Below are 17,416 nucleotides of genomic sequence, written 5' to 3'. Positions count from 1 at the left end.
GTTCCCGTCACCAGTCTTGTTGCCCTTGTTTGTACTTGTTCTAGCAACTCTACATCCTTCCTAAAATGACACCTCCAGACCCTGTACACAGATTCCATGACCTGGAATCTTGTCAGCCCTGGCAGGCCATCTGCACTGCTCAGCAAACATCATATTTGACTGCACCTAGATGAAGAGTACTGATGTTAATACTTAAATGGGCTATATCCAGAAAATATATTATGGCCATTTGACCTGAAAATATATTATGGCCATTTGACCTGAAAATATATTATGGCCATTTGACCTGAAAACTTTTATGCAGTTCATAAAAATAATTTATGATTGTTTTTGGTATCTCTATGTATTTATATGATTTGTCATTTTCTTGCATCATTTAATATTTATGCTTGCTTATTTTGCCTATACTAAACTAAAATCTTATATTCTGATAGGAAAAGAGTGTAGAAAAATTTGTGACTGAATCAGTAGATCGTATTGAAGGATATCAAGAGAAGGTAATAATTTTTGTATGAAAATAAGAAAATATTTTACTTAGCACATAAGCATTTTTTTATGAGTACAATTCAGGAAATGTGTACAGAATTAAGGGCTTTGTTTATGTTAAAATAGTAAATGGAATGTGAAATGTAAGAGCTGTATAATATATTGGTACTATACAGGATATATATACAGGATACAGAAATTCAATAAGCATATGGACATACAAGCTTTATTTGTCTGTTCAACCTATATTTTGTTTTTAAGCATTCTTTAGGAATTTGTTCAGACATTGCAGTTTCATTAAAATCAGATCAATAGCTATCTGCATTCTCTCTCTCTCTCTCTCTCTCTCTCTCTCTCTCTCTCTCTCTCTCTCTCTCTCTCTCTCTCTCTCTCTCATACATACCTTGAATTATTTGCATATACTATAAATAGTTGAAATGCTGGAAATTCTGTTTGTGGCATACTTACTAGAGATAAAAATGGATAATGTACAAAACTGCATAGTATTAGCATTGGTAGAGACATATGATGCAAGAAAGCAAGCATCAGCCAAAAAAAAAAAAAAAAAAAAACTTTCCATTTCACCCATCCATTCACTCCAAATTGTTTGTCTAGATCTGCCTTGAACTTATTTAAGTTGCCAACCTCTCCTACAACAGATGGAAGTTTGTTGCAACTATCGACCACCCGCTGGCTAAAGGTGAATTTCCACAGATCTATTCTATAGTTGTCTTTCCTCAGTCTGAATTTAGGCCCCCTCAGGTGAGTAATCTGAGCAACAACCTGGACATTAGTGTGTAGGTGAAGTTTTTACAGCTTCAGCTAACAGAGAAGTTTTTCTTCAATTTTTGCTGTTTTATTGACATATTAATTGGCATATTAATTTATTTTCTAGAAGTAGCTTTATATTCCTACTAACAATACTTAGTTTAATTTGAATTTAGATAGAGATTTTGTAGGTTATTACTTAGTATCAGTAAGGGTATTACATTTTTAATCTAGAAAATGAGAAACCATGCACTTAAGTTGATTTTGTTGGACAAGATTTTGCAGCTCCAGCAAACGCCAAGTTTTTAATAATATTTTGCTGTTTTATTGACTTAATTGTTATATTAAATTATTTCTTATAAGTAGCTTATACACCTAGTCAATCTCCTTGGTTTCTTTTGAATTTAGATAGTGATTTTGAAAGTTAATTAATACTTAGTGTTCATAGATTTACCATTCGTAACTTTCCACCATTGTTATACAATACAACATATATCCCGAACTAGATAGTGTAAGGTTTAACATAAAACTAGATAGCGAAACATGTAGCACTGTATTAGAAATCTGTTAGCTTAGTATAGTATAGTATTATCAATTAATCAGTAAAATTTATTATTCTTATTAAATTTCATTGTCAGTTAAATTGTACTTTATTAACTAAATACAATGACCTAGATTTTACAAACGTACATTGTAAATTAATACATATAACTTTACAGGAGATACAAAAGTCATATGACGTGACTTGGAGATAATACTCGATACTGAAATATATATATATATATATTGTATTGATTTATCTAAATGTATGTTGTTTCCATAAGCAGTCCATCATTTATATATATATATATATATATATATATATATATATATGTAAATAAAGTGTTATAATTGCATTGGGATATAAGTTTAGGGTTATATCTTTGTATTGAAATTGAATCAAAATCATGACTCAGACCAGAGCAGCAAAGCAAAAGGTTCAAGCTAATTGGAGTGCTGTTGCTCAGGGGGAAACTGAGGGGGACGGTTGTCCTCTGAATCACAGCCTTTTGAAATGTACTGCTTGTTTGATGTTTGTGGAGCAATCAGGAATGGGACATGATATTGCCAAGGGGTCAGGAGTGTGAGGAAATCAGGTGCCAACTCAGCGTCGTTATGGGCCTATATGACAGCTTGAAGAATAGGGTGGATGCCCTCAAAGGATTTAAATTAAGGGGTCCATCAAGCTCTCATATGCCCACATCAACACCAGAGCTTGCACTTGAACATCACACAACACAGCGGCAATTCCCAAGGCAGAATGCGCTCGTCCCAAAGGAACTAGTTGTTAAATAGTCAGTGACTCTATTGTCAGGGAAACAGGGAACATATTGTGCAAAAAGGATAGGTGGAATAGGACCAGGGTATGTCTGCCAGCGGCAAAGGTTGATGACGTTGTAGAGCAGATATCATCTTTTAAGGGCACAATAGGTGTTATTGTTGTATCACCTATTGTGAACAGTATCTTAACAAGTACAGGTCAATATTGAAAAAAGCCGTGAGTTAGGGTTGAATTTGGAAGTGTGCAATTCTGCCAAGACACAACAGGAGGAAGTATACGATGAGAGCCTTGTTGATCAATTCGGCCTTGGACACATTGTAGAAGGCTCAAGGGATAGAATTTTTCTCAGCCTGGTCTGTGCTTGTTAACAGGAGAGACTGCTTCTATAGGAATGGGATACAGTTAAATAGAAATGGTGCAAGAATATTTGCTGATGCTATCAAGGCAGTTTTAGGTGGGTCGGAAAACTGCTAGTTTGAAGGGATACATGGACTAATAGATTAACAGTAGGCCCTGGCAGAGGCGAAATTGATTCTTGCACTACTTCTATTGGAATGAGCAGCAGCCTGGAAAACAAGGTGCAGGGCATTTCAGAGACTGCTGGAAGTCATTGTGGAACAAGTAAATACATGGGTTGTGTTAGTGTAGCTAAGAATAGGAAGAGGTGCATGTATACTTGCATGTACACCAATGCTAGGAGTTTGGTAAATACATTTGATGACTTTGAGTTGTTGGTCAAAACATCAAAGGCAGATATTGTTGGGATATCAGAGACATGGTTTTACACAGATATAAGGAACGCAGAAGTGGAATTTGGGGAGTACAATGTGTACAGGAAGGATAAACTGGATAGGAAGGTTATGCTATTAGTTAAGAAACACAAAATCCAAGGAAGTATATCCAGTCGACATGACTGGATAGTGCAGTGTCGAGTCAGTTTGGTGTGATAAGCACTGGGAAAGCAAAATTGAGAGTAGTAGTGGGTTATAGGCCTAATGACTCTGATGAGTATAATAAACAACTGTACAGAGAAATAGAGTGGACCAGAAAATCAGTGTGCCTTATAACGGGGGATTTTAATTTCTCAGATATTGACTGTAATTTGTGGGTTGGACACCCACACACTAGCAAGGCTTTTGTGGATTTATTGGATGATTATTTTCTGCAGCAACATGTTCAGGAGGTGATTACAGGAAGTAATACTCTTGATCTGATTATCAGTAATGATTCTTCATGCATCAAGAATCTGCAGATAAAGGAACCACTAGGTGGCAGTGATTACAGTGTGCCACTTCACACTGTGAGCAGTGATCACAGTGTGAAGATTTACTCAAAGAGGTAACTACCATCAAGGGTAAAGGGAAGGGTTTTTGGTTTCGTAAAGGTGACTATGGTGGTCTGAGACAGTATTTAAATTCTGTAAGGTGGAACCAACCGATGATGTTACCAACAGCAAATTTAAAATGGGAAGCATTCAAAGAATTAATCTTGGAAACTACTAGACTTTTCATACCAACAAAGAAATATTGTTCAAGATTTGGTCCTAAATGGATGTCGGATGAACTAATTAGACATGTGACAGAGAAGAAAAATGCATGGAATACATATAAATTAACATGTGACACAGAAGCCTATGATAGATATAAGTTGGTCTATAACCAAGTTACAAAGGAGGTTAGGCAGGAAAAGGCAGATTACAAGAAATCTTTGGCAAAGGATGCAAAGAGTTCTTTACTTATGTAAACTCTAGAAGGAAAGGGATGAATCAGATTGGTCCACTTGATATCGATGATTTAACTGTTGATGATGATCCTGCTCAAGTAGCTAACAAACTAAATGAATATTTTGCATTGACATTCACACATGAGTAGTTATTCAGGGAGGGGAATGCCAGGGGTGTATTCAATTTTGGCAGTAAGCTAGATAACCTTGTAATAACTGAGAGTAAAGTGGAGGAGAAATTGTTGAAGATAAACACAAGAAAGGCACCTGGGGTGGATGGAATCTATCCAGTTATATTAAAGGAGGCAGCAAAGGAAGTAAGCAAACCCTTAGCCATAATTATGAGAGCTTCTCTGGACTCAGGGGAGGTACCCATGGACTGGAGTTTTGCAAATGTGACCCCAATCCACAAAGGAGGGTCAAAGGGCGAGACAGATAATTATTGACCTGTTAGTTTAACATCTGTTCCAGGGAAATTAATGGCACTGATTAAAGAAGCATTGCAGGATCATCTAGACAAGACTTCAGTTATAGCTTGGATGCAGCATGGGTTTGTTAAGGGGAAATCTTGTCTGACTAATTTGATTGGATACTATGATGTAGTCACAATGGAACTGGATGCAAAGAATAACTTTGATATCATATATTTGGTTCTTAGAAAAGCATTTGATACCATTGCATGTGGAAGACTGCTGCACAAATTGGAGCAGTGTGGCATTGGAGGCAAATTGCTGCTATGGATAAAGGGATGGTTGAGTGGGAGAAGATAGGAGTGGTAATCAATGGACACTGCTCTTCGGGGACTAATGTTATTAGTGGAGTTCCTCAGGGTTCAGTGTTGGGTCCAGTGATGTTTTCTGTATTTATAAATGGTATTGAAGATGGTATTTCAGGCTTAATGTCCAAGTTTGCAGATGATACGAAGGTTGGCAGAGTTGTTAATGACACTAATGACAGTACAATGCTGCAACAGGACCTAGAAAAGTTCAGCAGATGGACTGAGAGGTGGCAAATGAAGTTTAACATTGACAAATGTAAAATACTACATATGGGAAGCAGTAATCCCAGGAGTAATGTATCAACTCTGTGGTACCACACTGACAGTGGTAGAGAATGAATAGGACCTGGGGGTAATTGTGCAGGCAGATATGAAGTGTTCTGATGTGCAGAAGTTTGCCTTTAGCCAGCGGGTGGTTGATTGCTGGAACAAGCTTCCATGTGTTGTAGAAGTTGATAGCTTAAATAGATTCAAGGCAGAACTTGACAAACATTTGGAGCGAGTGGATGGGTGAAATAAGGGTTTTTTTTTTTTTGGTTTTTTTTGGCTGATGCTATATAAGCTTGCTTTCTTGCATCATGTGCCTTTGCTAATGCTAATGTCCCCTCAGGTGATCAATCTGGGCAAGACAAAGAATCCCATCAGCATTAAGCTTGCTCAAACCATTCAAGGCCTCGATCAGATCACCTCGCAGGTTCCTAGTCTCCAGAAACTGCCATTTGCAGAACTTAGGCCTTTCTTCATAAGAGCAACCTTTTGTTCCATTCACCAATGTCATTGCCCTTCTCTGCACTCATTCCAGCAGCTCTGTATACCCTTCCTAAAATGAAGCCTCCAGTCCTGTATCAGTACTAAGGATGTGACCTGACCATTGCCTTATTATTATTATTATTATTATTATTGTTGTTGCTTGCTCTTATATTATTTATATTATTTCTCCCTGATTGGGGGATTCCCCTCTGTGACTGGTACTGCTACCAAGTACACAGGGTGGTTGTAATGTCTGATGTTACTGTTGGTCGAAGAAATATCTGACAATCCTACAGGTGTTCAGGATTGCGACTTTCTGGGAGACCTATTGCTGCTAGGCTGCTATGTAGAGTCTTTGGTACCATACCGGTGGTTGATACAATGATTGGGATAGTTGATACTTCTTGCATATGCCACATCTCCTTGATCTCATGCTTCAGGTTCGTGTACTTTTGTAATTTTTTCCTCATGGGTTTTCTGGACATTGCTAGTATTCAGCACCACTATGTCAATCAGATAGGTAGCCTTTTCCATCTTGTCCACAAGGGTTATGTCCAGTCTGTTGTGTAGGATGGTCGTATATCCGTTTTTATGGCACAGTCCCAGTACAACTTGTGGGTTTTTGGTCTCTAGTACTGCTTGGGGTTCGTACTTGTAGTACGGTACATTTTCTTTGGTCAGTTGGAATTTCCTCGATAGCTTCTGATTTATTATCCAGGCTACTTGGTTGTGTCTATGAGTGTACTCAGTCTGGGTGATCACCTTGCACCCCTGTGGCAATGTGTTGGGTCGTTTTTTAGGCCAGGTGGTATTGTCGACATGTGTCCTCTGACATTCCGGGCTCCTTTGCGATGTATTTTCTATAGTTTCTGGTGTTGATTACCTGGTCTTGGATGGCCAGCATGAATTCTTCAGTCTCTGGGTAGAGCGTCCCACTTATGAGCCATGCATTGGAAGCAGTGTTATTGATGTGATCTTGATGGGGGTCATTGTAGTGTCTGCCGTGGAGTGTCTTCTTTGCCCATCTTTCTAACTTCATTTCTTGTACTGTCTTGGCGGGAGGGGTTTCCTCGCTTAGTCCAATTATTATTATTATCGGTTTTTTTTTCTTTTTTTTTTTTTTTTTTTTGCTGGTGCAGCATAAGCCTCAGGCTTATGCTGCACCAGCCAAAAGAAAATTTTTTAATTGCCCTGAGAGAGAGAGAGAGAAGGGAATCACCAAGAAAGAAAAGACTGATGATATCCAGCTCAGGACTCTGGGTGTACCAAGCCCATACTCACCAGATGCGAGCCCCTACCAGGGGATAATCAACTCTTTACCCCTGCTAGCATAATTCTTGTATATCATCGGCAAGACATCATGTGCTACTCTTGCAGACTGTCTGCACAGCTCAGAAAACTTGATATCTTACTGCACAATTACCCACAGGTCCATTTCATTCTCCACTACCCTGAGTGTACTACCACACAGTTGAAATGTTACTCTGGGGTTACTGCTACCCATATGACTTCATATTTATCCATGTTAAACTTCAATTGCCACCTCTCAGCCCATATGCTCAGCTTTTGTAGATCCTGTTCCAGTAGCATACTTTCATTAGTGTCATTAACAACCCTGCAAACTTGGACATTAAGTTTGATATACCTTCATCAATATCATTAATAAATACAGAAAACAACAATGGGCCCAACACCAAACCCTGAAAGACTCCACTAATAACATTAGTCCACAAAGAACAGTGTCCATTGATTACCATTCTCTGTCTTCTCCCACTCAACCATCCCTTTATCCATAGTAGCAATTTACCCTTAATGCTATACTGCTCCAATTTTTACAGTAGTCTTCTGTATCAAAAGCTTTTCTAAAATCCAAGTATATGATATCAAATAATTTTTTGCTTCCAGTTCCTTGGTGATCACATTGTAGTATCTAATCAAATTGGTCAGGCAAGACTTCCCCTTAACAAACCCATGCTGTGTCTGAACTATAACTGCAGTCTTGTCTAGATGATCTAAACAGTGCCTCCATTAATTTCCCCAGAACAGAAGTTAAACTAACAGGTCTGTAATTACTCGTGTCCCCCTTTGATCCCACCACTTTGTGAGTTGGGTCATATTTGCACAACTGCAATCCATGGGGACCTTCCCTGAGTCCAAGGAAGCTTTCAGAATTATGGCTAAGGGTTTGCTTACTTCCTTTGCTACCTCATTTAATATAACTGGATAGATCCCATCCACCCCAGGTGCCTTCCTTATTTTTAACTTCAACAATGCCTCCTCCACTTTGCTCTCAATTATTACAAAATCACTTAGCTCCTTCTTAGATTTTGATAAACTTCTAGTATTCCCCTCCTTGAATAACTCCATGTGTGAATGTAGATGCAAAATACCCATTCAGTTTATCAGCTACCTGAACATGATCATTAATAGTCAAACCATCCATATTAAGTGGATCAATCTGATTCATCCTTTTCCTTCTAGAGTCTATATAAGTAAACAACTCTTTGCTGTTTTTCTTTGAATCCTTTGCAAAAATTTCTCATAATCTACATTACGAGAAATGCAGATTACAAGAAATGCCCGACTTCCTTTGTGCTTTCTGTGTCACCTGATAATTTATATGCATACCATGCATTTTTCTTCTCTCCTACAAGTCTCATTAATTCATCTGACATCCATTTAGGCTTAAACTTTGAACAGTATTTCTTAGTTGATACGAAAAGCGTAGTACCCTCCAAGATTAAGTCCCTGAAGGCTTCCCATTTAGAATTCACCGTTAGTAACTTCATCAGTTGGTCCCACTGTATAGAATTTTAAAGTTGTCTGGAACCACAATAATCACCTGTATAAAAGGACAAACCCTTCCCATTACCCCTGATGGTAGTTACATCTTTGATTAAATCCTACATCAACACACTGATCACTGCCACTAGTGGTTCCTTTATTTGTAGATTCTTAATGCATGTAGAATCACTGCTGATAATCAGATCAAGGGTGTTACTCCCTCTGGTTGCCTCTTTAACATACTGCTGTAGAAAACAATCATCCAATAAATCCACAAAAGCCTTGCTAGTTTGCAAGTGACCAACCAACAAGTTCCAGTCAATATCTGGGGAGTTAAAATCTCCCATTATTAAGACAATCTGATTTTCTGACCATTCTATTTCTCTATAGAGTTGTTCATTGCACTCATCAGAGTCATTAGGTCTATAATACACTTACTCTCAATTTTGCTTTTCCAGTGCTTATGTCACACCAAACTGACTCGACATTGCACTGTCTACTCATTTCCACTGGATGCATTTCCTTAGATTTTGTTTCTTAACTAACAGCTTAACCTCTCCTCCCTTACTATCCTTTCTGTACTCATTGTACTCCCCAAATTCCAATTCTGCATTCCTTATATCTGTGTAACATCGCGTCTCTGATATCCCAACATCTGCCTTTGAAATTTTGGCCAGCATCTCAAATTCATCAAATTTATTTACTATACTCCTAGCATTGGTGTACATACAAGTATACATGCACCTGTTCTTATTCTTATTACTCTAACACAGCCGATGTATTTGCTTGTCCCATGATGACTCCCCAGCAGCATGTTTTCCAGACTGCTGCTCATTCCATTAGAAGCAGTGCAAGATTCACTTTTGCCTCTGCCAGCGGTTTCTGTTAATCTATTACTCTGTGTATCCCCCAAGCTAGCAGTTTTCTGACCGACCTAACACTGCCTTGATTGCATCAGTAAATATTCTTGCTCCCTTTCTATTTAAGTTTATCCCATCCCTGTAGAAGCAGTCTGCTGTTAACAAGCACAGACCACACTGAGAAAAATTCTACCCCATGATTCTTGCACAATCTCTCTAGGGCTGTATTGATCAACAGGCTCTCATATACTCCCTTCTGCTGTGTCTGGGCAGAATTGCAGACACTTTCAAATTCAACCTTCTAACTCGCAGTTTTTTTTTTTTTTTTCTTTCAATATTACTTGCACTTAAGTAATTCTGCAGTTCCACTCTTAATGGCATTAGTGAAAACATGTACAACAATATCACCTTTTGTGCCCTTAAAAGATGATATTTGCTGTATAACACATAAACCTTTGCCCCTACTAGCAGACTTCCCCAATCCTGTTCCACCTATCTTTTTTGCACAATATATTCCCTGTTTCCCTGGCAGAGTGACCGACAACAACTAGTTACTGTGGGACCAGTGCATTCTGCCTTGAGGATTGCTGCTGTGTTGCCTGTTGATCAGGTACAGGTTCTGGCATTGATGTAGGCAGCTGAGAGCTTGATGGGACCCCAATTTAAATCCTTCCAGGGCATCTATCCTGTTCTAGAGGCTCTCATAAAGGCCCATAACACTGAGTTGGCACCTAACTTAAACTTACACCCCTTACATCAAGCACACACAAAGACAGGAACAGGACATGATATTGCCAACGGCAATATCATGTCCTGTTCCTGATAGCCCCACAAACATCAAACAACCAGTACATTTCAAAAGGCTGTGATTCAGGGGACAAACCCCCCACCACTTCCTTGATCCTTTTGCTTTGTGCTCTGGTCTGAGGCACGTTTTCTATTCAGTTTCAGTACAATTAAAAATATTACACTAAATGTATATCCCAATGTAGTAATAACACTATATATATATTTCAGTATCAAGTTTTATCTCCTACTGAGTGAACGCTATATGAATTCCCTATCTCATGTAAAGTTTAAGTTATAGTATTACATTTGTAAAATCTAAGTGGTTATATGTATTAAGTTAAAATGTTACGATTGTAAAATCTTAAGTAGTTATACTAGATAATAAATTTAACTATCTCTTGCCACCTACGTGGTTTGAACTCTCGTGCGAGCTATTTGCGATATTATATCCATCACTGATTCTAAAAGCTCTATGAATATTATTGTAGTACATTACAGACTACGTGATAAGTTAAATTATTGAAACACATAAGTAGTGCTATAATTTATAATCATCTGCTGATACTGATTACACTGCTACAAGTTACGTAGAAACTTCTAGTATCTGCTAAATCAATATGAAAACAGTGGTGGCAGAATTCAAATGCTACTATCGATACAATGCCGACAGAAGTTAACTGTTGTTTTCTATGCAATTACAAGGCCAAGTAAAGAATATATACACCAAATTAATCAGAAAAATCTCAAAAAATTACTATACTACTAAATTTAAATTAAAAGTTAAGAGAAAAACAATAATTTGAAATATATAAAATCCACTTAGCAGCTTGTGAACATGTGGTTCCCACTAGCATCTAACACTTACTTGCACTTACTTCCTCATTCATATCACAAATATGTGTAGCCTCAGTGCCAATCCCAATGATGTCCATTTACAGTCTGCCAACTCCCACTTACTTTTTTTTTGACAGAATCCCAATTATCAGTTTCTTCAACCACTGTTCATTCCAGTTTTCCAGTCGAGTTATTCTCTGTACCATTCCTTTCACTTCAAAGGTGGTATTATGAATATTCTGCTCTGATATTCCCTGTCAAAGATATATCATTATTTGGAATCTCCTCTTTTTGATCTTTTCTGGCCTAAAATCTCTCTCTCTGCCCCATTCTGTCAAATTCATCTGTTTCCTCTATCGTTCTCCCAAATCCACTAATCACTTGGAACTCTTTGACTTCCTTTCTGTGAAACTAGACTTTCTCCAGGCCAACTTTCCTAATAGTGAGATGATTTTCCTTGGCAATTTTGGTGCTCACAACTACAGCTTGCTTCAGTTTCTAGTCACACGAACCCAGCTGGTTTGAGATACTGAGGCTTTTGCAATTACTAATGACCTTGTACAGATTGTTTGTTTAGCTACCAAAATACCAGACAATCTTAACCAAGTAGGAAACACTTGATGTTTTCTCATAAACAGCCCATCCAATTACATGGTTGAGGCGAGTTGTACTCTTTGTATCTCAGATCGCAACTTGGCAATGGTCTCTTCTTCAGTGGAGCCTTTCTCTCGTGTGACTCTTTTCTCAGCCTTGTATTGTTTGCTTTTACAAGAATGCAAAGTGGAATGATCTGTGAGATTTCTATTCTTCTTTTCCTTGGTTGGATTACTGTTTTAAATCTTCTAATGTTAGTGTTTGCTTAGATCGTAGCAGTGAAATTATTCTTTTAGGATGAAATGCTTTATTCCACACTTCACTTTAAAATCTCTTCCTTTATCTAAACTTTGGTTTTCTAATAAATGTGCTAAAGCTGTTCAAGATAAGAATGTTGCATATTGTAATTGGCTTGTACCCAAATCTCCTTGTTCATTTTCTGCCAACATCAAAGCCTGCGACAAATGTAAAGCAGTTATTAATCAGTCCAAACTAGATTTGAACAGGCTCAGTAGAAAGTTTGCTTCTTGTCCAAAGTAGTCAGGCATTCTGGTCTTTTGCTAAAGCTATTAGCCATAACTTATTCCCATCTGCACTGCTATCTTTGTTATCTGATGGTTCTATTGCCAACTCAGCTAAACATAAAACTTACTTACTAGTAACCTACTTTTCTTCTAACTCTTGTATTAACATTTTTGGTAAACAACCTCCTGCTATTCCCAGTACACTCCACTCAGTGCCTTCTGTAGTCTTCTATCAAAAGGATATCCGAAGAAATTTGAACAATCTTGATGCTGAGAAAACTGCAGGTCCTGATGGTATTTCTCTACTTGTTCTGAAAACCTGTGCTCCTGAGCTTACTTCTGCTCTGTGTCACCCTTTTACACTTTCTTATTTCACTAGTGTTTTTCCTTCAGCTTGGAAATTTGCTCATATTCAGCCAGTTCGTAGAAAGGATGACATATCTCTCCCATCCAATTATCATCTTATTGCACTTACCTCTGCAATTTCTAAAGTATGGAATCCATTAACTGCCAACTCCTAAACTCCTGAAATTTTCCGACTGATCAGTGATCACTAATATGGATTCTGCCAGTGTTGATCTACTGATGATATGTTGGCTTATGTTACTCATCTGTAGACAACTTCAGTGGAAACGTTTGGTGAAAAAACTGAAGCTGTTGCTCTTGATATTTCTAAGGCTTTTGATCATTTCTCTAACTACTCACTGCCTGTGATGGTAGAAGACTCTGTCTTCCGACTTCTTCACTAATGCTTTCATTTCTATCCCATTCATTTGGATTAGATTTCTAGACAAGATCATATATCTCTATTAGGGATTACCCTGACTTCTAATCTCCCATTCAAGGTTTATTTTTATCCCATTCTTTTCCTCATGTGTATTAATAACCTTCTTCCATATGGGTAGAAATCTTATCTATAGTTTAGCTGATGTTAGCACATTTCAATTACACCTTCAGTTTGAGAAACCCTGCCCTGCACAAACAGCTTCAACTTCTCAAATATATAGTACCAATTTCTTAATTGCTGATCTCCAGTGGGGCAAAAATAATGTAGTTGATTTCGAACTTTCTAAAACTCAGTCCTATCTTATATCATGCAAAGAGGATTTTTCTGCTTCTATGCTTACCTTTGATGATACTCGGATTTCTAGACAGATCATATATCTCTATTAGGGACTACTCTGACTTCTAATGGTATAAGCACATCACAAATATTACTTCCTCTGCATCTTGAAACTGGGTTTTTTTCTCTTTTGCTCCCAACATTACTTTTCTTCCAAACAGTTACTCTGTACAAATCTGAAATATGCCCTGCTATGGAATATTATTCCATCTGGAGCAGTGACCCTATCTCAGGCTTCAAGACTTGATTCAAAAGAGGGCAGTTACGTTAATTAACAATCCATCTCTTACGAAGGCTCTCCACTCTCTCATCAACATTCTGTTTTTTTTTTTTTCTGCACATGTTTTCGATAGATACTTCCTCCCCCTCCCTTCCAAACCAATCTAAACACATGATGAATCAGTCAACATTCATTTACTGTTCAACTTCCACTTTCTGTAAAATGCTCCCTTCTTACATATTTCTTGAAAATTACAATCTACAGAAATTCAAGTGCAACGTCAACAAGTATCTTCCATCTTCAACCAACTCACAGTACTAAGTACTATAAGTTCTGATACCTTTTGTGTTTGAAGTTTTCATAACTAAAAATAAATATTCTGATGTGCTAATAGCTTGACAATATTTATTAAAAAAAAAAGCAAAGATGTTTCATGTAGAAATGGGCTTAACTGATCAATGCATATTCTCCAGTGGATGGTTAAGGAATCTGCTAAAAACTGTTTTTTTTTTTTTTTTTTTTTTTGGTTTTTAGAGAGTTAAAGAGCCTAATTTAACTTCTGGCCAAATTAATATTTATTAATTTTCATTGGATTATAATCCAATGAAACTAGACTTTTTTTTAATGTTTACCTCATAAAACTTTAACTATCAGTGATAAATCTAATGATTGTGGTTTATGATTATCTAATGATTATCTTTAAAGTTAATAAAGATAGGCTAACTTATTAGTGCATTCTGCATTACATATCATCTTAAACCATTTGTCAGTAACTAATGGTTTATCTTAAACCATTAGTTATTGGCAAATTGAGAACTTTTAAAAGCTTAAATTCCTTGACTGTTATTTATAAGGCTGAGTAAAATTCTTAGATGAGCACTGTCATTTTTAATATTTAGTTTCACTATAACTTTGTGCCATCAATTAAAGAGCATTGCAGAAAAATCAGAATTTAATTGGAATTTTGCAGTTTAATATTGTGCCATAAGTTCAGAATCTAAATTTAAGAACTTAAATTTAGTTTTTAAGAATTGTATGTTAGAGTAGACCATTGATTTTATGAACTTCGGATTTAAGGACAAAAATTCCACTGGCCCAGTGTGTCTTGGGTGTGCTCATGAGTTTGGGAAAACCTGGAACTCACTACATATCAGTTTCCCTGCACCACTTAGCCATGTGGTGCAGAGGAACCCATTTACAATGTATCACCTTGTTCCCTATTAAAATTGATGAAAAGAGAAATTGTGTGCGTTTCTGAGTATTTCTCAGATGTTAAAGTCCTCAGTTACATTCTGGTGAGTCTGTTTCCTGCATCTGTGATCAGTTCAGATATCTCAACTTCAGCTTCTTAGCTCTGACTCTAAAGTTTTTCCCATGCACTGCTATACAGTCACATTTAATTATATTCTGTTAACCAATATCAACCAATAAAGCCAAGGTAAATAAAAGCTTGTTTGGCTAAGCTAAAGAAAGCCCACACGAGAAGCATGCAAAACTTTGATGAAATTTACCAGTAAAAGTACTTTGCCGTAACGTCATTTGTATTGTTGTTATCAGTCTGGAGTAGAAGTTGAATCCCACGGGAGCTTTAAACCCTCCCAAAGCGAAGGGGGTAACCTGACCTTTTTTTCTTTAGAATCACTAATTGAATTAACTAACTGAATCATGAACAAAGTCATATTGGAAGTTCTGGCGTCGTAAAAAAATGCTCGTAACGTAGTTTCACCATTTGCCCTGTTTCTTGTGTAGGCTTCCTTTACCTTTGCCTTTTTTTTTTTTCTTAATAAACAGTTTATCCACTAGCCCACCAGCGATTCTAAAGAAAAAAAGTCAGGTTACCCCCTCCACTTCAGGAGGGTTTCAATCTCCCATAGCATTCAATTTCTACTCCTGACCGATAACACCCACTGTACATTTACTGAGCGAGCAACAATACAAATGTCATTACGGCAAAGTACTTTTACTGGTAAATTTAATTGAACTTTTGCATGCTTCTCGTGTGGGCTTTCTTTACCTTCGCTGCTTGTTTTATTGTTTAACTATATTTTAGTGTTTCTGTTACATAGATATACAGAGTAATTGTATAAATTTTCAGTTGTATGGGGTACAAATGATCTTAAAAAAAAAAAAAAAAGAAAAAAGCAGCTTTTGATTTAACGGACACATCTCTCCTGTTAGTCCCTAAAATACTGTTTACTGTAATTTAAAAAGTAGTGTTTAAAGGTTTTAAAATTGATTATTTTTTTTTATTGCAGTTGCATTGGCACAAATGTTTAATTCCATTTGACCAGATGACTATGGAAGACTTCAGGGATGCATTTCCTGATCTTGCCCTTGATATGATAAATCGTCCAACTATGTGGCCTCATGACGAACCATGTGAAAATGATCCCAATGTTCGTGTATTTGAAAAAGATACAGATGTTCAAAAAATTGCATCATAATAATGTCTTTAGTTGATAGTAGGAATCACATAATGGCTTGATTGTGCAGAATAGTAGATGTAATATATATTTTATAAACATGGCTTTATGATTAGTAAATAGTTCAGAAGTTGTAAGGTTATGTTTTGTTTCTATACTCGATTTTCGTTATTTTTCTTTTAAATAGGTAGCATGAATAAAAAAAATTAGCAATAACTTCTAGTTGTAACAAGTATTTTAAACAAGTCACACTTGATAGTTTTCAAGATCAGATCCTCCGGCTATTCACCTTATGGAATTGCAAAGATGGATGACAATTTTTCTCTGAATCTTTAGAGAATTAATTTGCATTGTGTTTTGTTTGTCATTGTTCCCTTTTACACTGACGAGTGATACAGTGCCTCTACTTGTACTACATTTCCTGTTTTTTAAGTGAGCTATAATTTTCAGATTTTGAATGTAATATGTGCACATTAAATATTACTTTTAATGTCTGTGTGGAAATATATGCTGCATTGTAATATAATGTTGGTATAGTTTACCATTATTCGGGTGCAAAAATATTTGCTAATGCAATTGAGGCAGTGATAGGTGGGTCGGAAAACTGCTAACTTGGGTGGGGGGTGATAGATTAATAGTTTAACTATAGCCGCAGTCACAGGTGAAGATGATTCTTGCATTGCTACTCTTGGTACACGCAGCAGCCTGAAAAGGCCCTGCTGGAATCATCATGGAACAAAACAATATATAGACTGTTAGGATAACTAAGAGTAAGAACATGTGCATGTATATTTGCATGTACACTAAAGCTAGGAGCATTGTAAATAAATTTGATGAATTTGAAATACTGATTATCGAATGCAGACATTGTAGGAATAGCAGAGGCATGGTATCACACAGACGTAAAAGGTAAACTGCAGTCATTGCAATCCATTGCAGGGTAGAAGCCTCCACAATGATTCATATTGAGGGAAATGGACCTTAATCTGCCACACTGGTCCAGTGCTGGTTGTGACAGATCAACCGTATTTAGCAGTCATATTTAGCTCTGATTAGACCGGGGCTTGAACCCCAGTCTAATCAGAGCGTGTTCTACTGCACTTCTGCTTCTGACCACTTGGCTAAGGAGGCCACTCAGACATAAGTGATGCTGAATTTGAATGTGGGGAGTAGAATGTATACAAGAAGGACAGAAAGGACTGGAGAAGTGGAAGGATTATGCTCTTAGTTAAGAAGAATATTTAATCTAAGGCAGTGCATCCAGGTGACATGTATGAAGAATGCAATGTTGAGTCAGTTTGGTGTGATATAAGCACTGGAAAAACAAAATTGAGAGTAAGAGTGTGTTATAGACCTAATGACTGTAATAAGTATACCAAACAGCTATACAGGGAAATAGAGTGGGCCAGCAAATCAGAATGTCTCATAATGGGAGATTTT

General features: G+C 37.0%; 1 protein-coding gene across 1 annotated transcript in view; it reads left to right on the top strand.

Moving 5' to 3' along the window:
* LOC150076496 (ATP synthase subunit d, mitochondrial-like) overlaps positions 1-16,113 on the top strand; it is an 85,451-nt gene extending 69,338 nt beyond the window's left edge. The window contains exons 4-5 of the mRNA XM_090387784.1: positions 435-497; positions 15,809-16,113. Of these exons, the coding sequence (XP_090243910.1) occupies positions 435-497; positions 15,809-15,997 (252 nt within the window). The 3' untranslated portion in view covers positions 15,998-16,113. The remainder of the gene's footprint in view (positions 1-434; positions 498-15,808) is intronic.
* The last annotated feature ends 1,303 nt before the right edge of the window (positions 16,114-17,416 follow it).

Source organism: Mastigoproctus giganteus, chromosome 13 (genome assembly GCF_048544385.1).
Source record: "Mastigoproctus giganteus isolate SK-2022 chromosome 13, ASM4854438v1, whole genome shotgun sequence".
Lineage (NCBI taxonomy): Eukaryota > Metazoa > Arthropoda > Arachnida > Uropygi > Thelyphonidae > Mastigoproctus > Mastigoproctus giganteus.
The sequence above is the reverse complement of the archived record's forward strand: the minus strand, read 5'-3'. Positions and strand labels throughout refer to the sequence as shown.